Source organism: Struthio camelus, chromosome 1 (genome assembly GCF_040807025.1).
Source record: "Struthio camelus isolate bStrCam1 chromosome 1, bStrCam1.hap1, whole genome shotgun sequence".
Lineage (NCBI taxonomy): Eukaryota > Metazoa > Chordata > Aves > Struthioniformes > Struthionidae > Struthio > Struthio camelus.
Window position 1 is genome coordinate 71,343,012 of NC_090942.1, and position 21,178 is coordinate 71,364,189.

Consider the following 21,178-nt stretch of genomic DNA (forward strand, 5'->3'; position numbering starts at 1 on the left):
GAAGTGTGAAACCATAACAGTTTATATACCATAGAGATGATGATGAAGTAAGATACCTCTTACAGAAGTTACATGAGATGTTAAATATTTCAAGCTCCCTTGTTGAACTGTATCAAAACTGGAGGTGACTTAAGTTCCAAGACAATGTGCAACTCCTGCAGTCAAAAGTATATGAGACTCTAAATATGTCAGCCTACTTAATTCCTGATCAAAATGCTTTGGTCCTGCTGTAGGAAGGTTGGAAGGAGCAAAAGATCTTACAAGGCCAGCATCTTTGTGTGCCAGGTTGTTGTGTTGCTGGCCAGGAGGGGACAGCGGGTGATTCTAGCCAGGAAAGGACGACCTGTGGTACATCAGCTTTCCTTTCCTTCCTTTCTCAGCCGCTCCAATTTGAAAGGGGCTGAGGAGGCAAAGCGGGGGTCTCAGCCCGAAGCTGGGAAGCGGCTAGAAGAGCTGCGCCGTCGCCGAGGTGAGAATGAGAGTGAGGAGTTTGAGAAGCTGAAGGAGAAGCAGCAAGAGGCGGCCGTGGAGCTGGAGGAGCTGAAGAAAAAGCGGGAGGAGCGCCGGAAAGTCCTTGAGGAAGAGGAGCAGAAGAAGAAGCAGGAGGAGGCTGAGAGAAAAGCCAGAGAGGAAGTAAGTAAAAAACAAGAAGTATTGGACCCTGGTTTTAATTACCTGTTGTTTTTACTTTACTTCCACTGGTCTTACATTAGATGATAGCTCTCTAAAGTGGTGACTGTATGGACACTTCTGGGCAAAGAAGTCAGTGGGGCTGGACGTGGAGGGAGTCCGTACTTAACAAAAGGGCAGAGTTAGGCTTTGGGAGATTTGCTTATAGGTGAGGAAACACCGGGTGACAAGGAGGGTGAGCTCAAACCACAGCATGCAGGGCAAAATGTGCTTCTTATCCTTGGATCTGGTTTTGTTGCAGGGCTAAGTGGGGATCTGGTCCTGTGACTTTGCTTCAAATTGCGTTCTTTATCTGGGGCGCCCCTTCTGGTTGTGCCTTCCTTCAGGCAGGGCTGTTTCTTAGAGTGTGTTGGGAGATGGTCTGTCACAGTGAACCCCAATTTCAAATATACTGCCTGGCATTAACATTGCCCAATTTTTCTGACCGTTAGATTTAACTGCAAGCATGGCATATTTGATACCAAGTGACCGTATCATATAGATGTGCTAGTGAGGACCTGAGGTAAAACATTCATCCACCAGGGTAGAAAGCAAAATTGTGGTTCTAGCCTGAGGGGAAGACAAGGCCCTAATAATGTCTTCATGAGCCAGCATTTCATCTGCGGGAGTGGGGAGTTTCTTATTTTTTGAGGCATGCAAAATTTTCAATGCAATGTTGTAGCCACATAGCTCTTAAATTATTTAGGATGTCTTTTTGACTTGTACAACCTGAGTTACAAAGGGCATGGCAGAAATTTGTACGCTGCAGATGAGCTGGAATGCTAATGTTTTATACAGTAACAATGGGCTAGATCTCATTAGGAAGATATTCTTGTCTAATTAAATGTTGAGTACCTATACACATCTGTTTGCTTGTACTTCCTCTGCCGAGGGACTGTATAAATAGGATTTTCAAATCCCTGGTGCATCATTTAGGAATCTAAGTTGTTTGGAAAACAAATGTAATTTTAGTGGATGAATAATAATAGTATTTAGCAGCTGAACGCCAGTTGCTTTAATATACTAAATTCCTGGCAGGATAACTCAGTAAAAGCCGAGACTGGACAATACCTTGCTGTACAGGAAGAGATTCAGTTTACCAGCGCTAACAATGGTTGTTCTTTGCGGACTTCCAGTTTGACTGGCAACTAAGGAAATGAAAACTCCTGTTATCTTTTTGGAGGGAAAAGAGAGAGAAGAACAGTACAAAGATGGTACATCAGGGTGCAAAGAAAATTAATTTGGAAAAAAAAAAAAGGATACCCTGTGCATTTCTGATTTTTATACCTCTCTGGGCAAACTGATTGCTTGTCTTGAAAACCTGCTTCCATCAACGTGTAGATCCAGAGGATGTTTAAAAGTATTCTTTAAGAATGTTTTTAAACTGAGTGTAACTTTGAAAAAATAGCATGCAGATTCTGAAGTCCAGTCCTTAGTGAAACATCTTTTTTATAGATATGCTTTGTTCTCTCTTCAGGTGGCACTACTAAATCTGGTCACCTCACTGTGAGGAGAAATTAAGGCAGCATAGAGTAGCTGTCTTTCCAGCTTGCTTACTTAATACTGTGAAGGGTTAACATCAATGTATTACCAAATTTCAGTAAGGTCTCTGAAATTTCTGGCTGGTATAAAAAACTATTCTTGGAAAATTTGGCAAATGTCGGCAGGACTGCAGAACCTTGTAGTGGTGACAGTTTCTGAATGGAGAAGTGACCATTTACACCTTCTGTAGGAGGAGAAGAGGAGGCTGAAGGAAGAAATTGAAAGGAGAAGGGCTGAAGCTGCTGAAAAACGTCAAAAGATGCCAGAAGATGGTGTAGCTGATGACAAGAAGCCATTCAAGTGTTACAGTCCTAAAGGTTCATCTCTCAAGGTAATCTCTCCGCTAACTTCTACATAGTACATAAAAAGTAATGAGGGTTGTAGTCCAAACCAACCACCAAACACCCAAACAGTGTGGAAATACTTGAAATCAGGCCTAGGATGTTGCTCTGAAACAGGCCTTAGCCTAAAACCTTCAGCTGAAAGATTTCATACACAGGGATGACTGAAAATTAGCAATCCTTTCTAAAAATGCAGTCTGGGCTAAGAGTTACTTCTGGTTGGTTTTGATCAAAAATGTCCAAAAAGGATCTTCACTTGCAAGAAGAAATTATTTTGGAAATTTGAAGGAGTATTACTGTACTGATTTGCAATGCTCATTTACTATAGGAATGTTTTGTGAACTGGACTAGGGAAAAATCACAAGTGTTCTCCCTCTGAGGTGTTCTTGGACATGCACAATTACTTTTTTCCTTGCCAGATTATTTCAAACTGCCCCATATGGGAGTTCTAGCTTATGTCTAAATCCCCCTAAAAATCACATCTAGAAGTACTAGGCTCAACTGCATTTTCTTTAATAACAGAAAGAACCCTCTACCATTGCTGCAGGAATGTGTAAGTGGCCTTCTGTGGCCTATATTACACTGGAGGTCAGATAAGTCACTAAAAGGGCCTTTCAATAACAAAAATCCTGGCCCTGCTGAAATTACTGGGAATTTTGTTCTGGTATTCATTCCAGTCACTTTCTCAGTTCAAACTCAAATTGCAGACCTCTAGTCATCATTTTTAACTATCTTTCTCTTTTCTCACTTTAAGTCATTAGTCCGCTAAGAATCCAATATGTCTGTCAAAAAAGGGACCTTAGTGAACACTACGAAGGTAAAAAACCAGGGAGGAGATTATTAGGAAGGAGCTGGAGCTGGGCCATGAAGTGGACCTTCTGGGGTTTAGGAAGGGCGCTGCATGAGCTACAAACTGCATGTGGTCAGAATGACGTTTGTGGTCACAGCCCTTTGTTTTGAACTGATGTGCAGCTTCGACCCTAGAGTATTTTGGATCAGATTCCAGCAAATGTGGTGGCTAAATACTTCTAACTGAACTTGGCTTTGACTTCTCAGACCTTTTGAGTCACAAATTTGAGGACACAATATATAGAGCTGCCAAGGTGCATGATTCTCTCCTATTAGATAAAGCTGGTCTTGCCATTTTGGTTGCAAAAGACCGTATCGATAGCTGATGCTACTTGTACGGTTTCTTCCCAGCCCTCTTGAGAGGGCTTCTTTTTCTTCCCTCTGTTTACTAAGATGCCTTTTATGACGTACATTTGGCGCCTTAGTTCACAGATGACTCAGAAGAGAGGAAATTATAATTGAAAGTGCTTAATAGAAAGATATAGATCATAATTTGGAGGAGAGTGGGACAAAACAGTGGATTTGGCAGGAGGTTAATAGCTTTCAGAGAACTTTTGGACTGATGCTATGCTTTTTTTTTTTTTTTTTTGGTATTATTTCCAGGAAAGCTGGAATTTTCCAAACTTTGTTTAGCATCAAAGGTTCTGTTTTTTGTGATGACATTTGCTGCTGTTTTTTATGGCATGTTAAGTAGAAGTTGTTTGTTACAAAAGCACATACGTGCAACTCCATACACATTTTTCTGTTTCTCTCTGAAAACCCAGTGATACTCAGTCCTGGTGTCCGTGGGTGGCCAGTGTAGATATGTAGTGCTGCTGAACTTAACACCCTGAGCTGTTTTTTGGCCTTCTGTGTCCAATAGCCGAGCAGAGAATAATCTTATTTTCATAACTTGATGTAAAACTTGATGTCAAACTCCAGGTTTTAGAAGACCGTATCTGTTAATACCTTTCATTTGGGCATAGTGCTCAGGTCAGCCTAACCTGACTGATATACAGCTGAGGTCTTGAGAGGCTATTATACAGTGCCCAAGTTATCTCTTGATTTGTAAAGCATTTGGCACATACTTTCTCCCTCAATTAACATATCATCTGATTAGATGTGTCATGAGTCATGTGAAAACCATAAATGTGCAATTGTGGGTGGGCAAGTGGAATTACTAATGAAAAAGAGGAGGATGAGTATTGAAAGACTGTTTGAAGCACGTGCACGTTCTGTATTTTCCTAGACCCCAGCCTGGCAAGGAACCTTTTTCTCCTTCTTTGCTCTTACTGACCATGATAAGCTTTTGGGGAAAAATAATAAGTTATTGGGAGTGATTTAGATGAGAAGAGTGGGGCATATTGTTTACCGGGTGAACCACAGGAACACAGGAAAGAAGGAACGTAAACTGAAAAGGAGTACAGCATATTACCATCTTACAGACACTGCACTTATCCATCAGGCAGGGAATGGACTAGTGTGACATGCAGACTCAGAATTTAGAAACCAATGTATGCAGTTCTACTTCATGTGTTACATTGCTTATGGATGCACATATATAAATGTGTGTTTATAGTACAGACATAATATATGTGTGTATTTGTATTTAGGAATAACCACTACAGTTATCTAGTCTGACCTCTGGTAGATCACAGGCTAGCCAGTGTCAAACAACTCCTGTTGATTTGACTGTTAAATAAAAGTATTTCCCTGAAACCTGAGGTGTTCTGCTTCAGAAGTACATCTGAGAGCACCGTGGTCGCTGTCACAGGCAAAACTGGGATCTGGGATGTAGGATGAACAGAGCTCCACTTGACCTTGGAAGCAAGGAAACTAAATTTGAAGTGAATCAAATCAGAAAGAAGAGCCAGTGTTGCCTGTTGTGGTACGTTCAGGACTTTTTGCAGATTAATTTCAGGGGAGTTACGAGTGGCAATGTGGAGCTTGCAGTCCACATAGCATGGAGTCCTTCCAGTGAGAACGCAGGGGCCGGGTCCTTCCTTGATGACAGTGAGGAGGAAGAATTCCAAGTGAATACAGGCCAGATCCATCGCTAGCTGGGGGCAGAAGTAGCTGGAATTTCTTAGGACTGATTAAAGTCCCTGTGGATTGTGGCAGCAGTACCAAACATCTCTCTGCTTTGCCCTCATGCTTTTGTTTTATAAGTACAAAGGCAAGAGTCTCTGGAACAAACTCTGCTGCTCTTCCATCCTTCTCTGCCTCGTGCCCTCCCTAGTGTAGTTCACATAAATGGTGCTGCAATACAATAATGCAGGTTCCTGCATGGTCTTTGTTCATCTTCCTTTCTAGGCAAGTTCATTTCTGATGTTTTCTTTGGGAGGGAGCATTATTGGCATCCTGCACAACTGTTCTCCAGGTTTATCAGGAGAGAACAGGATGTTTTCAATACTAAGTCTCCTCTGGGGGTGAGCCCCACTGCTACACTTGAGCAGAAATGCAAAAGCAGTTAGGCGCTGAGAGGAGGAAGTCCTCGCAGGCTGAGCGTGGGCAGGAGCAACAGCGGGAGGCCAGAGGTCTGGAATATCTCCTGCCCATGCTGGAGACCTCTCTTGGCGGGTGTGGGATTATAGGGCAGCCAGCTCTCTCCACGGGGTGATACTGACCTCTGGAACCTGAAGATGGGATCTTTCTGGGCTTGAGAATTTTTTTTTTGTTAAAGACCTGTCTTTTCCTACCTCATTGTTGCTCAGTACGTGGGAACTGGAGGACTGAGTGGAAAGAATTAGATTCCATCCAATTTCGGGGAGATGAGCTATTCTTATGGCTGATGGAAGATAAGATTGGCAAGAACAGGCTTTGTGACATCTGTTTTTTTTCTGCTCATCTTCCATGCTGATGGCAGCGCTGTAGTCTGCCAGGTGAATTAACCCACAGGAGTAAATTGGTCCCACTGTGCATAGATGCTGCTGACAGCAGGAAAAAGCCTAACTGTACTTAACGGAGCAAAAGAGCATATAAAGCACTCAGACTAATGAGAAGCTCTTTCCTCCCGGGAACTACCACTCAAAATGGATTTCCACCAGGTTCTTCCACCTGTGTCAAACCTGAGGCAAAATTATAATAAAGGGATTTCTCTTTTCCACGTGTATTTTCTCTTCCCTCTTCTCCTTGGTCCATTTTCCTAGAAGTAATTTTTCTATATATCAGTTTAAATACTTTTTTTTTCTCATAACATCTAATACACAGTTTAAAGCTCCTAAGAATCATTTAATAAATATGTATGAAACAAGTGTTACTGGGAATATTTAGATCATGCTTGTTTCCTAAGTCATTGGGTGAAACTATTGTTTTGAGTGTGGATAAATGCATGAGTATATCTTTGTATAACTTCTAGCTTAACTTACTCCATCCCACCTGTACGTGCTGACCCTGTTCAGTAAGGCCCTGATCAGATGTGAGACTCTGCATGTTTTTGATTTATGTTGATCGGTGGCTACTCCCATGAATCAAGCAGAGCACTCCTAAGTGATGGGCAGGACTGAGACCCTGGTGTGTGTTACTGTCTTGTAGGTATGTAGTTAAAAGGCCATTTGACACAGAGCTATCAACCTGTGTCAGCCTTAGTTTCTGTAGGCAGGAACTAGCTTCTCTGAAGCTGAGAGTTTTCATTTCATCTGACTTTAGCAGCAAAAGGGTAGGTGTCCACCTAAGTATTTTAGGTGTCTGATCTAAGCTTCTTGTAGTCAATAGAGAGAGAGAGACAGGCACCTTCAACGGGCAAGGGACTCTACCTTTCCTAGGGTGAGATGAGCTGCCCTGTGTCTCCGCTGACTATAGAGCAAACTAGAATGTGTAGTTTGGACTAAATGCTTAACTTTTAAGCAACTGAGTTTAGGTGGGGCAGGTGCTGTCTTGCGAATCTGTGTTCGTTCTCTCCATTCACAGTTTAACTAGAGGGTGATGCTTGGACTTTTTGGCGTGTCTGTGTATTTCTGTGTCATAAGCTCTGGAAAGTATTCCATGTTGACAAAACATAGTTCTAAGCTATTTAACAAGATACTGTTAAAGGGAACATAGCAAAAAGATTATTGCAGTGCATGATCTCAAACTGAGGAAATACTTTGCATTTTGTGCTAACCATCTTACTTTCCCTATTTCTCTTACAGATCTATTTTGTAATTTTGTTTACTGTATGTGCCAATCGTTTTGAATTCTTTGCATGGAGTTTGTGTGATGTGCAGTGGATAAACAGCCTTTGGCTGTTGCTGGGCAGCCTAAATGTATTTGACCTGTATGTTGAATACACGTGTGTAAACAGATGTGTTTGCTCTAAACGTATTCAACATATTTTTCTATTCCCTGAATGCAGTGCTTTGAGGCAGATGCTGTCCCTGAGCGGAGCTCTAAAAAATACTCATAAATTTGCAGAAAATGAATTGTCCGTGCGCATAAGGTATCTGCCTCTTTAGGATGAGGAGGACCATGTTCTGCTCTGAGGGTTGCCTCCTAACTCTGCTCTCCTGTTTAATTTATTTCCTGGTTTGCTTCCCTGCCTTCCTGTGCTGAACAATCCCTGACTTAGTCCTGATGCCACGACAAGTGCTCAGAGAACCCCTGTGTCCAGTAGGTAAAGAATGATTCTGTGTCTTTTTGCAAAACTCCTAAGGGTACAAGTCCCTCTTTCCCCAAGTGTTCTTTCTTACCCCAGTGCCTATGCCAGCCAGGTTTTCCAGCTGTGTAGAAAAGCGCAGGCTGGTGTGGGCAGCTGCTTCCCTTCCTAAATGCAAGGAGACTCTGGGAGGAGTCGAGCCTTTAGCACTTTTTAAGATCTCTCCCTTTTCTAAGAGTTCAAGTGGAATCTGAGTTCTTCTGAACTAGAAGATGCTACAGAGAAATTATTATGTCGTTGCCTTGAGCCGTGGTTCCTTGAGGTATTCCATATAGTTCATCCGTGCCAAGAGCCAGGATCTCGCTTGTGCAGCTGAGGAAATTACCTGTTCATGCAGAGTTCAGGAGAAGCTTGTGGCTCATGTTGGCACCGTGCATCTTTATGAACATTGCTGGCTATGACCCGGACATCAGTGCTGTGGGATAGATCAGTCTCCATTCAGTATTTGTCCGGAGCAGATTTGACTGCAAAAAAGTAAGCCAGTTGCTTAAAACATTCAGTTGTTAAAATATTTCTCCTTGAGCACTTTTTCCCTGGAAAAGAAGTGTGCATAGGGTCTTCTCCCACAGTTGAGGAGACGTGAGCTTTTTAAAGTTAACATCACAGATCTGTTTAATCAATTTTAACCAAATCATTTGCTTACTTGTTTTATGGTAGTGCTTTTTGTATTTCCTCTGGGTCAAAACTTGAATTCCAAAATGGTAAAGCTAGGAGAGGAAGAGCCATATATCTGTATCAACGTGTGCATGCACGCAGGGGTGTATTGTTCTTCAGCTCCTGTCCGACATGTTGCTGCCATCTTGTGACAGTATAGTGAAACAGTTGGTGTGTATCAGAGCACAGCCCATCCTTCCACTTAGGACTATTTTTGGACCATATATTGGCAACTAAAACTGTTAACATAAATTACCCCGTAAATTGTATATTTTTTAGAGCTTTAGAGGTGCCTTTGACCTGGATGTGATGCTAACTGGAGTTTCTCCAATTAGCTTATTTGGCAAATTTTGCACTGAAATGAGCTGCCTGAGTTTTTGCTAGTATGGACTTGAAAAAATAAAACCTCCATGCCCTTTGATGAGCTTGATGTGTGATTTGGTATTCTTAGACAGCCTTGATGCTGATGGGCACAGAGGAGAACCGTTTAAAGGAATGGCTGTTATTGACTTATTTTGAGGGCATGAATGTGGTAGCTGTTGCTTTTAAAGTGACTTGAAAACGGGCAACCCATATTGAGAATGGGGAATCCCCATGAACCCAACCAAGCTGATTAATAGTCATTTATATCCCCTGGAGCTGCTTGTGTATTTTTTTGCTCTTAAGCAAAGCTGTAGAGCCTGGGACAAGATGTGGAACAATATAACAGGGAAGATACGTGAAAGTTGATTGTTTCAAGTATTTCTGACTCAGAATGCAAATAGACTCCCTCTCCCCCCGCCATGACATGTTTTGAAACTTTATTTAGAGATATAGCCCCTATTTGTCTTCAAATTATCCAGGAATTTGGCAGCAGTCTCATGAGTGCTTCATGATTCTTTTTCACTGGAAACATTATTTTCCTATACAGAGAGTAGATAATAATGATGGAATGTAAGATACCAGTTTGTATAATAGCAGCTGGTAGATATTGACTCAGCGATGACCCTACTGAACACGAGCAAATTACAATTTGATTGCTTTTTTGGAGTTCAGGTTAAATTGTCAATGTCCTGCAAAAACATGCATGAGAATAGGGTACATGGCTGAGCTCCAAACCTGGCCTAGTCTGTTGTCTCATCTCAGAAAAACTTTATTAAATTTGCCTGTCTGCCTCAAGAGATACATGCTTGCTCTTGTGTGGGAAGTATGAGTAAATTTGGTATGTAAGATTTTGTGAATATGAGCTCCTTGGGTGAGGTAAAGATCTTCCCTTTTCTCTCCCTCCTGCGCTGAGAATTTCTTCTCTTGCTACAAAAGAAACACTGAAGAATATCCAGGATGCAAACATATTAATGTAAAAAATAGCTCCAGCCTTGCGAATCTGTTTAATAACCGGATTCTAACTACAAAACCTGTGTTGTGTGATTGCAGTGATTTCTGTTAGAATCCATCTCGTTCAGATTGACCTTGAGATTGACATTAGCCTTGAGATTTCAAATGTTGTTTTAGTCTGCATTGTATTACTCATTACCTGAAAACTTACAGCCCTTGTTTTTCTCTCTGTTATTTCTAGATAGAGGAACGAGCAGAATTTTTGAACAAATCCGCTCAGAAGAGGTAAAACAATGAAACAGATAGTAAATTCAATCAGAGCAACAAAGTGTTTAATTGGAGGGAATACTAACTTTGTTCTCTCTCTTTTCCACTCCCTACAGTGGTATGAAACCCACCCAAACGACAGCAGTTGTCTCAAAGATTGACAGTAGACTTGAGCAATACACTAGTGCAGTTGTGGTAAGTTAATTCCAGGTCGTGTTGACTCAAGTTACTAACGGCTTCTGGGACTTCTCTAATCGACCCATGTTTTACTATTCAGGAATTTCAGGGCTTATTTCACAAATTTTTTTAATGAGGCCTCAAGAACGAAATGCTTGAGGCAAGCCTCAAACCAATATCCAGATGTATACCTAAGCAAAATCTCACATTCTTTAACTTCCCTTTATTGCTACAAAATACTCTATCGTTTTTGTAAGCTTGGAGTAGCTCTTGGAGGACTCAGTCAGTATCTCTTGAGTGACAGTTGCATCCTCTTCTTGACTGATGGGAGTGCTATCAATACAGAGAAGTGATTTGCTCAAGATTACCTAGCAGCCTATTCAGGAGATCTAGGAACTGAACCTGTGTTGCTAGCTACCACTTCAGAATGAAATTTCTTGACAAACAAAGGGACTTGAGTGAACTACGGAGTTAAGGAGTGGAAAAGGTAAAACAAAATCAAAATAAAATAGAGTTCAACCTCGGTGTTTTTGACAAGAAGAGGGCAATAATGTGGCTTGAGGCAAGAACTGAGTTATGACTACAGAGAGTTTTCTTTTCTAGCTCTTTGTATAAATCAGTGAGTACTGGCAATGTGAAACCTACTGGTTAATAGAGTAGACCAAATGGACAGAGTTGCTAAATGTCACAGGAATCAAATAGTATAAAAAGGGATCTTATCTTGATACCTGTGGTTAAGGACTGGCATGTCTTGATGCCCTGCTGGGTTTCATTCTGTTTTTGTTTATGTGTACAGTTTAAGTGTGGTATTCCATTAAAGTGTTCATTGGTTAGGCTTTATTATTCTTTAATTTAAAGAAAACTTTATTAATAAAAGATCACTTAACAAAATGTTTTCTTCTATGAATGCTGCCTATGTAACCTTTCTGTCAGCAAGTCTTTCAGTGCTGGAGAGTTTCACACACTGTGTGTCAGATGAAAAAAGTGCATACTAAAGGATCAGGCTTGCCTATAGCACCTATGTCAAGCTGGTGGAAGCCCAAATCCCTTTGTTAGAGCTGAATCTCACAGCTGCACCCAGTGGTCCCCATATCATTGAAGTGGGAGGATACAGCTTATGTCCTCCAACTCCACTCTGTGACATTTCTGTATGAGACATAACCATCTCAAAGTCTCCAAGGGCTTTAATTCAGCCTTGGAACTTGATGTTAAACTCCTTAGAGGGAAAGGGTTGATGGAAGCTATGGCTCCATCTGTCATGAGAAATTTATATAGTGGGGAAGTCAGGGTTTGCCAACCCATATACACTGGACTACCCCCCCTTCCCTCCCCCCCCCCCCCCAGGTTATATTGGTTCTCCAGCATTTTCAGCAGTGCTATGCTAAGGACCTGAGTCTTTATGTTCTGTTCAGATATAAAAAAGCATAGCTCTAGGGCAAGAGACAGATGGTGCAGCTTCACAGCTATGTATAGCTCCCACCTGGTCTGAAATTACTCTTTTGTCTAGTTTCTGATTTTCCTCAAGGTTGCCAGATCTAAGTTGCATTGCAACTAGAGAGGCAAAGCTGAGGCTCATACAGATTCCTCTTTCCCTTGAATCTGTAATATGCAAAACATGCTAGAGTTTTGAAAAGCAGGAACAGACAGAGTTTGGCCAAGTGATTTTGGAAAAGACACAATGGCACAGCTTCTCCCCTCTCTGTCCCCTCAAAACCCCCCACTCCCTGAAAAGCATCATTGCAAATATACTGTAGCTGCTGAAATTTAACCCTAGAATCTGGAGCTGTGAGGTTAACTTGCCTGGAGCAGACAGAACAGAGTACAATGCCGAGTGGCCGATGAGCCTTTTCCTCCTGTCTTCACATAAGGACTTCCTTCCTTCTTTAGGTGTGTCCCTAAAAGAGATACAGTTACAGGCAGGATGGACTGAGACTTGAAAGAGGACAAATCAAAGCCTTGGAGCAGTTGAGCACACAGCTGTGGTTTGTCACGAGATTTAGAAATGTAAAAAATGCAGGAGCAACTGCAAATCAAGAAGGGGGAGATTCTTAGTGGCGTCTCTCGAGCTGGGTCCTCTTCTCCATCCTTGCATGATCATCGCTGGAAGTAGCTCCATCTGCTTCCAGTGTGTTCCACAGCCTGGCCCCAGTGTCCAAGCATTCTGCAAATCCAGCTGTTAATGCCAAACACCAACTAGCCTCAATTCTTTTGCAGGGCACAAAGGCTGCAAAACCAAATAAGCCAGCAGCCTCTGACCTTCCTGTGCCAGCTGAGGGTGTCCGTAACATCAAGAGCATGTGGGAGAAAGGGAATGTATTTTCATCACCCTCTGGGCCAGGAACACCAAATAAGGTAAGTATTTAGTTTTACATACTGATTATAAAGAGTTATGTTTCAGATCTGACCCTGTGGTTCTTGTTCACATGAGTCAGCCTGGCTGCTCCTCTCTCTGTTTGTGGCAAAGACTATCCCACAGGATCCTGAGGTCTGGTTCCTCAGAAACCCACGTAATGGTGTGGCTGCACTATTGAGTACACACAGAGCTTAGTTATGAGGCAAGTATTTAGAGTCACATCAGATATCTTTGACAAATAAATCTGGCTAGTTCAAGTTGAGTGCAAAGAAATTCTTTGTGTTGGGAAGGATCCTTTTTTGGGGCAGAGGGGGATTAAACTGTAATAGATGAGCTACTAATGTCTTGTAAATCACAAACAGAAGCATTTGTGAGATTTTTCTCTTTTCTACGTAAATTCTTAAGTCAGCATTTCCTTTCTACAAGTTGATGTGAGTTGATAAGTGTTCATCATAGCTGAAAAACTGAGCCATGAACTGAAGGAAATTATTTACGGATACCAAAGAAGTTCTAGCAATTAGTTCCAGCCTTTTTAGGATTTATTTTAATATTTTAAATCATAGGCCAGCTGACTCCTCTATTAAATTCCTTTTTGCAAAATTTTAGTTTAACGAAACAAAAATCTGAACTAAAAAGCTTACTGATATCTCATCTTCATTTAGGCTAAAGATTTTTGTCCTTTGAGTTTGGGATTATGACAGAAATAGCAGCTGAGGTTTGCTAGTCATCGAAGACTTTTTAAGATTTATCCTTAGGTTAGCATAGTGAATATGACTTTATTTGCCAGCCCACATTTGATATCATTGAAAACTAGAGGTAGCAATACTGGGTAGTTTGTAGGGAAAAATCTTCGGATTAGACAGGATGGCTCTTGGTCAGCCATGGCCTTGGTGAGGACATATGCATTAAACTCAGGTTTGGCTTTGTTTTTAAATCCAAGCCGTGGAAAACATAGCAGTAGCTATTCTCAAAGTCTTCTGAATAGATTTTATTATTTTGCAGGAAACTGCCGGACTGAAAGTTGGTGTCTCCAGTCGTATCAACGAATGGTTAACCAAGAGCCCAGACACCAATAAATCCCCTGCTTCAAAACCTTCCGTAAGTAAATCTGCAACAACTGTCTCTTTGGTGGGAGGGGGTTTCTCCTGAGGCAGTGGTGGTAATGGTGCTCCCTCCACAAGGTGATGTTTTTTTGGAGGATCCTGGCTACGTGTCCTGTCTTGGCTGCTCAGTTCACAGGGGCCCTGTGACTGCTAATTTGTGGGTAACTGGAAGAGAGGGAGGTGAGACAGAGCAGTTCTCACCTTAAGGCTGAGAGGTGCTCCAGAAAAACAGTGGTCACCCAAGAGAGAAAGACAGTCTTTTACCACCTCTGAAGCCATCCCATGAATTTAGAAATTACCAGCCATAGACTTGGGATGAAATGCTTGTGCTTTGACCCTTGCCCCATAAAAAAATCTTCCAAGGATTTTTTTAAACACAACCAAAATTCTTAAAACCTTTAAGGGCCTAAATGTCACTTCTAATGAAGGACCTTTAGCCTATTCCTTTCTTGAGTGGATTCAGGCCAGAAAACTCTTAAGGATGTAATAAACTGGAAGTGTGGGAAGCAGCAGCGTGGGAATGTGGGAAGGAGCAGAACCAAGTAATTGTGGGGCAGGGAAGGGGTAAGGAACTGGAGCTGAAGGTGTCTGTAGTGGGGAATGGCAGGACATCACTCATGGTGTTAATGGAGCTTTACTGAAGGACAGGTTTCCTCTCATATCCTTGTGTGGTATGCTTGCTGTCAGTACACTTGCCCTTTATCAGAGGTGCAGCCTAGCATATATTTTTTCAATTTGCGCTCCTGTTGGTCCCAAAGAGGAGCTTGACATTAGCAGTGATTATCCCTACAGTCAGTATTTACTAGTGGCTGCAGGGAGCTTGATATAATGAGAGTCCAAATGGAAATGTATATGAAAACAAAAGCAATTATTGTGGTGACTCTGTTTAATCACAGCCACTGAAAACTAGCACATGATTTGCCTCTAGATTTTCCTCCTCTTCTAATCTGCATCTAGATAATATAAAACTAATCCCCCTTTTCTCCTTCAGCCAGCTGTTTCTATCTATGTCTACATTTCCCTCTTTCTCAATAGATTGCTCTTTCTTCTTTCAATTTCTGCTTGAAGGAACCTGCTCTCCTCCTAGTCTTCTTCTTTGCTAAGTTGGTCAGGTAAACCTGTTTATTATTCACTCTGAAGAGTGCTATACACCTCTAATGTGTTTGGGGGGGGTGTTGTTTTTGGTTTTTGGTTTTTAACCAGAATAAAACAAAATTTCTTAGTTCCCAAATAACCCCCTACTCCCAACCCATTCCTCCAAAATAAAGAATAGTTTAAAATTTTTGACTGTCAAGTTTCTTGTGTTTTTTTGGAACAACGTTCAATAAGAAGTAGTGGGAACAAAGATCTCAGTTGGATTTATGGTGAACCTAAATTATGGATTCCAAATGATTTTAGGATTTATGGAAATGATTATATGATGATGTTGCCTGTGGTAGCACAGGACTGTTGTGTCCTTGGTGACCTTCCCTGTGCTGTGAGAACAGCAGGCATGCGGACAGTCCACTGGAATTTTGCTCCGTTCTTCTTTCCGCTGTTATTGCTGAACTGGCTTTTTGGAGTACGGAACGGGCTCAAAGTCCTAACCACGAGCAGCTCTTCTTGGGTGTAAGTTAGGGTCTGTTTTAGAGCATCGCTGTCATTGTGTGTACGCCTCTTGCAGAAATCAGACTTTTTTCATGACTAGGCAGTTTTCTATCCTGAGTCAGAAATTCTAGTGTGCAGAAAACGACCTACCTATGGATGGCAAGAACACAAATGTGGAAACCATGCAGGATTTGAATACTTTCTGAAAAGGAGTGTAGTTACATCCTGACTTGTTTCAAGAATCTTGTCTTTGCCATCTGCCCAGGTAGATACCAATTCATCTGCATTAAAAAGGTGCATTGCTACTAGCGCAGCATACGTTTTCTTATTCACACTCTTGCTTTTCCCAAAGAGAAGTCTGGGATTTGCGTTACATTGTGCTTCAAGTCCCCATATACACTCTTTTTCAGAGAGTGAACCCAATGCAAAGTCAAAGTCACTTTACCTTACTTGTTTTCTCTGTCAGAGTAGCAGTTGTTCCATGTTACAGATTTTAAAAGGTGCAATAGAAATTCAGATGAATATGAAGGGCTACAGTGTTAAATCCTGAAAAATTTACTTAAGATGCAAAGGAAACAATGCAGAGGAAGATCATCTTTTCTGTTGTATGGGAAGTGCCTACTCTATTTTTATAGATTTTTAATGAAATATTTTGTTTCTGATCTCAGATACCTGAGACAAGCTTCTTTTGATTTCCTCCATAATGGAAACTACTAGTGCTGAAAAATATTTTTTTTCCCCAAAATTGAAATTTTCTTGCTGGAAAACCTGGTGGTGAGGTTGGCTTTCCTCGTACTCCGTAGGGTGAATGTAACAAGGCATGGCCAGTCAGCACAGAACTAAATAAATGCAGCAGGGTTGAACTTTGTATTAAAGCATGTGTATGTGCAGAGTGGTTATGTGAAGTGCCATCCTGAATAGCTTTCTAACTGATAGAATATGTAATATTGTCCACTGGTGATGCTTCTAGTCCTTGTGAACTTAAAAAAAAAAAAAAAAAGAAAAGAAATTGAGAATTTGAGAGGGACATCTACACTCCTAAGATTTGGAAATCAAACAATAGCTGCGCCTCTGCTACCAAATTATTGTTATATAACTTGCCTACAGCCTAGAAGTGAAAGATTATCCTCTATATCCCTGTTTAGCACTCCACTTATGTTTTGCCAGTTTAGATGTTGCTAAGTATGGAGGTAAACAGCCCCCATGCCTCCCGCTGTGGAAACAATTTACTGGGAAGGCTACTTAGGCCAAATAAAAGTGTTGCTTGACTGTAAAAAACCCTCTCCTGAGTGGGGTTTGCACAGCACAGTGTAGGTGTTCCTCATGAGTAAGTCGTGTAACTTTTTCTCTACTGAAATGAAACCTGAACTAAAGAGCTGGCTTCTGTTCTCTGTCATTCATTTTAAAATACAGGATTTAAGACCGGGAGATGTATCTGGCAAACGTAATCTCTGGGAGAAGCAATCAGTTGAAAAAGCAACAACTTCTTCTTCTAAGGTAATGCTTTAGTCCATTGGAAAAAAGAAAATATTTCTGAGAGAGGCTTTCTAGGGAGAAGGCACTGTTCTTGCACTCAGTCAGCTGGAACTGGGCTTCTGCTGGTCCTGTGTTTTTAAGCTCCCTTTTTAACTGTAGTAGAGAGTACAATCCGGCATCAAAAGGCGCGGGAAGCATTTAACTTTACATTCCTGTTTGGTAGGAATGAATTGTGTGTAGAACCCTGTTTTTTCTTTCCCAGTATGAGTAGCTACATTTTCCCATATTCAACTAGAATAATGGGTTATTATTTTTTTCAATACAGGTAACAGCTGTGGGGAAAAAATCAGAGACTAATGGTAAGTAATTCTAATAATTCACCTGCATATTAAATGGAGACATTGGCACTTTTTCATACAGACACACCTGGGTTTTTTAATGCTATCGCTGTTAATAGTGATGCAAAAACCACTTTCTTCCTTTGCCTTTCAAAAGCTCTTGTTAGAGTATCATCAAAATGTGATTGCTGTTTTGAGCAATAAGCCACAATCATCTTTTTAGAAGGACTGAGGACAAAATGTTCTCCAGCCATGTTTGCAAAGTGTTGTTCGAGTAACATCTGTAGCATGTTTGCTGTAGCCAGAGAGTATCATTAAACTCTCTGAGGTCCGAGGAATGGGATGGTCATTTAGCTAATTACGGCAAACATCAGGCAACTAGGAAAGGCTCTTTTAAAGGCTGTAGTGGGAATTGACATACTTTCTGTGAGTGGGGAGGGGGAACCCAAAGCAAGGCTGGTGCGGTAGCGTTGCTGAACAGAAATGAAGACTTCAGCACTGCTGGAAACAAGCCCTTATCTGATTTTAAACACCGCCACTGGGTAACGGTGAAGTCCAGTGACAAGTCAACACAGTAGATTTTTAAAACTTGATCTGGCTGGTTCTGAGTCCCACGTGCTCTTGCCTACCCAGACTGGACTGGACTGGAGCTCAGATGTACACGGCAGCAACACTGCTTCTGCTGGAGCTGTGCATTGGTGTCTTCTCAAGACAGAAATGGTCTTACTACTGCCAGTTTGAAATTACTAGTTTGGGAAATACTATCTAGTTGTACTGGAAGAAATCAGCAAAATTACTCTCCTAGCTTATGCGGTTTTTTTTTTTTTTTAACCTTAAACACTTCAAATAAAATCAGTTAGAGGAAATAGGAGTCTAAGGACCTGCGGGATAGAAGGGAAATTCCCTGATCAGCCTAATGGATTTAAGATACCCTGTAGCATCCCTGGATTTTTTGGTAGGAATAAAATGATCAAATGTAGAAAAAACATACTGAGGTGAAGCGAGAGCTACAGTACTTTTTGTGGACTTCTCTTATGAGTTTAGAGTTCCACAAAGCTTAATTCTTTTTTTCTTCTTCTCCTTTTGTAAACCAAAAGGGTTAAGAAGGGGATTTTTGGGTTTGCTCGGTGTTAGCTGAGCCCTGCTCCCTTGGAGCATCCTCTCTGCAGCTGTGGGGGATGAGGAGGGACCACCAGCGGCAGGTTGTGAGGCCAGGCTTGGGATAGCTTTTGGTTTACCATGGGCTTGCAGGGTGCCTGCCCAGGGCCATTGCGCAGCCTGCCTCAGCGTGGTGGCCCTCCCCTAGGGGTTTAGGAGGAGGTCAAGGAGGATGCGCAGGGTAAAGCATGCTTGGCATTTCGGGGTGGAAGGCTCCTGAGGCTTCCCTGCCCCGCTCCCGGGGCCGTCAGATGCGAGCGAGGTGTTGTAGGGAAATCCTGCTTGTCCTCTTGGAGACCACGTCTGAGCAGCCCAACATGGGAGCACGGTAAGGTCCTTCGTGGGTCCTGCCTTTTTACATGCTGCCTGTTCATCTAGAGCTATGCCCACTGTGGTTGAGAGATACGTTCAGGTGTTTTCGAGCCACCTTTAATCTTTCTCTCTCTCAGCAGGTTTGAGACAATTTGAGAAAGAACCATAGAAGGCTACTAAAGACGCTGGACCAATCAGTTGGGGGAAAAAAAAAGTGCTAAATTGTTCTTTTTATATTTATGTTTATTTACCAAAATGTCTTTTTGCATTATCCCAGTTAAAACCATGTATATTAGCACTGTATTTAATAATCAGTCTAGACATTCATCATAATAGTACTGCCTTTGCACAAGAGCCTTTATTCCTAAAGAAACCCATGCTGTGAAATATATAGACTCTCCTACTGATAGTCATAACTAACTATGTATCTGAACAGTGATTTCAACTGGCATAAGAGGTCAACCCAAAATGCATGTAAAGTGAAGTTGCTTAAGCAAGGTGTGCAGTAAACCTATAAAAACAATGGTTACTTTTGGAATACAGAAGTCTTTCTTTCTGCACTTTAGACTAAGGCATGGAAGAAATATCTTTAGTTGACAATGTAATATTTTCTGTAAGTTGCCCATGTCATGAGAAATACTGCATCAATAACTTGTTAAAAATTTTTTTTTGTTTTTTACTTTTTTTAAGCATCAATTTTTCCATTCTAGTTTAAGTTAATACCTAAATTTGGATGATTATGTTAGCTGACAGCGGTACTGATATTTCTTTTTGTTGTTAGTGACTAGTAATTGATTGCAATTTAGAATATATACACACATAGCTTTACAAAGTTTAGCCTAAAGGCACTACTAATGGTAGAATGCTTTAATACATGCTAGAGTATTATATTTAGTAATAAACATACATAATTAGCCAATATCACAGCTTAAAAAGTAAAGACAAAATCACACACTTTTCTATAGTAAGATTTCATAATTGCCATTAGAGGTATGGCGAGATAAGTATTAAAAAATTTTAAATGTCAGTTGCCTAGTAATGGGTAATTAAAAAGAAAGTTATAGTTTTTAAAAGAGGGAAAGGTAAGGGGTATAGAGGGTCAAAAATAGGTCACTTGTATAAAACGTTGTAGTTTAATTTATATAAAACTACCATAATTAAAAAAATAAAACTAAACACAGTTAGAGCTTGTTTCAGATGACTGTACACTAAATCTTGCCATTCATCAGTGCCGTACACTAGATCCACCTGAAATGAAGTAAACCTCTATCTTTATAGTGCTTCTTCTTAACTCTCTCTCCCCAATATCTTATTTACAGATGTTTTGATTTGTATATAGTAAACACATGGCTATAAGACGTCAGCTTGGTTTGAATTTACATGCCATACGGTTTAGCATTTACATCCTACAGTGTATGGGTGGAATAAACTGAGCAACTGAAGTAGCCCCAGAATGCGTTGTTAACAGCTTTATTGTGCATCGAAACTACCGGGATCTCCCCTTTCACCACTTCAGCTTTTATAGCGCCCGACTTGTTCCTAATGAGGAAGAATCTTATATTGCAACCCAAAGATGAGCTCCCCTGCTTGGTTGAAACATCTTGTTTACATGTCGAGATGCACCCAGTTATCTGTAGGGGGTGAAACTGTGCCTGACGTTGTGTCTGTGAGCTGTCATGTTTTTTGTTTTGGGGTTTTGTAAACACTCCTTTGAGTCTTTCAAATACATTTGATAGCTGCAATAAAAATGATTTGTTCAAACAATGTATTCTGAAACTGCATCCACAATAAATGGAGTATTGCCATCAGCAGCCCCTGTTTGTTAATGACTAGGAACGAGCCAGTTGTTGGAACTGGCACAGTAGTATTCACACTAAGGCAGCGTAAAACGAGGCATGACAGAATGAAGCTCAAAGGATGTCTCTCCTGACAAACTGTCCTACACCAGACAGCAAAGCCTTAAACTCGGCAGCTTTAACCTACAGGTTTTTAAGGGAAAAAAGAAATAGCTTGTCACGCGCATTGATACGAGACAGGAGCCATGCATCGTCCAGAAGTCAGCACGCTCAGCCAAGTAAGTTCTGATTTAACGGTGCAGCCGGCTGCTTTGAGAAATGTTTGCTGTGCGATGAGACCTGTAGCATTTCTTCCATTTCCCTTGGTAAGAGGGAGACATCTCTGCGCAGATGGGTCCAGGCCGGGTGAGCCACTGGCTTTCCCATTTGCCCCTACACCTCTTTTTTTGCTGTAATAGCAGCCCAGCAGGTGCACCCGGCTCTACCCCGGGCACCGTCAGCTCTGGCCGGCTGCTGCAGGGATCACGGGAAAGCCTGCAGCAAGCACACTTTTCTGAACTACTGGGGGAAATAACCTTCAAAACTAGAGCATCTTTGCTGCCTAATGTAACCTGAAAACAAGTTTGTGGG

At 41.4% G+C, this 21,178-nt stretch overlaps 1 protein-coding gene across 17 annotated transcripts in view; it reads left to right on the top strand.

The window, feature by feature from the left end:
* Window positions 1-20,563, top strand: part of CALD1 (caldesmon 1) — a 279,725-nt gene extending 259,162 nt beyond the window's left edge. For 10 of the 17 annotated variants that reach the window (XM_068947889.1, XM_068947898.1, XM_068947883.1 and 7 more), the window contains 9 exons: window positions 381-633; window positions 2,402-2,542; window positions 10,223-10,266; window positions 10,365-10,443; window positions 12,640-12,777; window positions 13,781-13,876; window positions 16,882-16,965; window positions 17,270-17,303; window positions 18,890-20,563. In XM_068947889.1, the coding sequence (XP_068803990.1) occupies window positions 381-633; window positions 2,402-2,542; window positions 10,223-10,266; window positions 10,365-10,443; window positions 12,640-12,777; window positions 13,781-13,876; window positions 16,882-16,965; window positions 17,270-17,303; window positions 18,890-18,921 (901 nt within the window). In that variant the 3' untranslated portion in view covers window positions 18,922-20,563. The remainder of the gene's footprint in view (window positions 1-380; window positions 634-2,401; window positions 2,543-10,222; window positions 10,267-10,364; window positions 10,444-12,639; window positions 12,778-13,780; window positions 13,877-16,881; window positions 16,966-17,269; window positions 17,304-18,889) is intronic. The other 7 variants (XM_068947959.1, XM_068947969.1, XM_068947926.1 and 4 more) reach the window with 1 other exon arrangement.
* The last annotated feature ends 615 nt before the right edge of the window (window positions 20,564-21,178 follow it).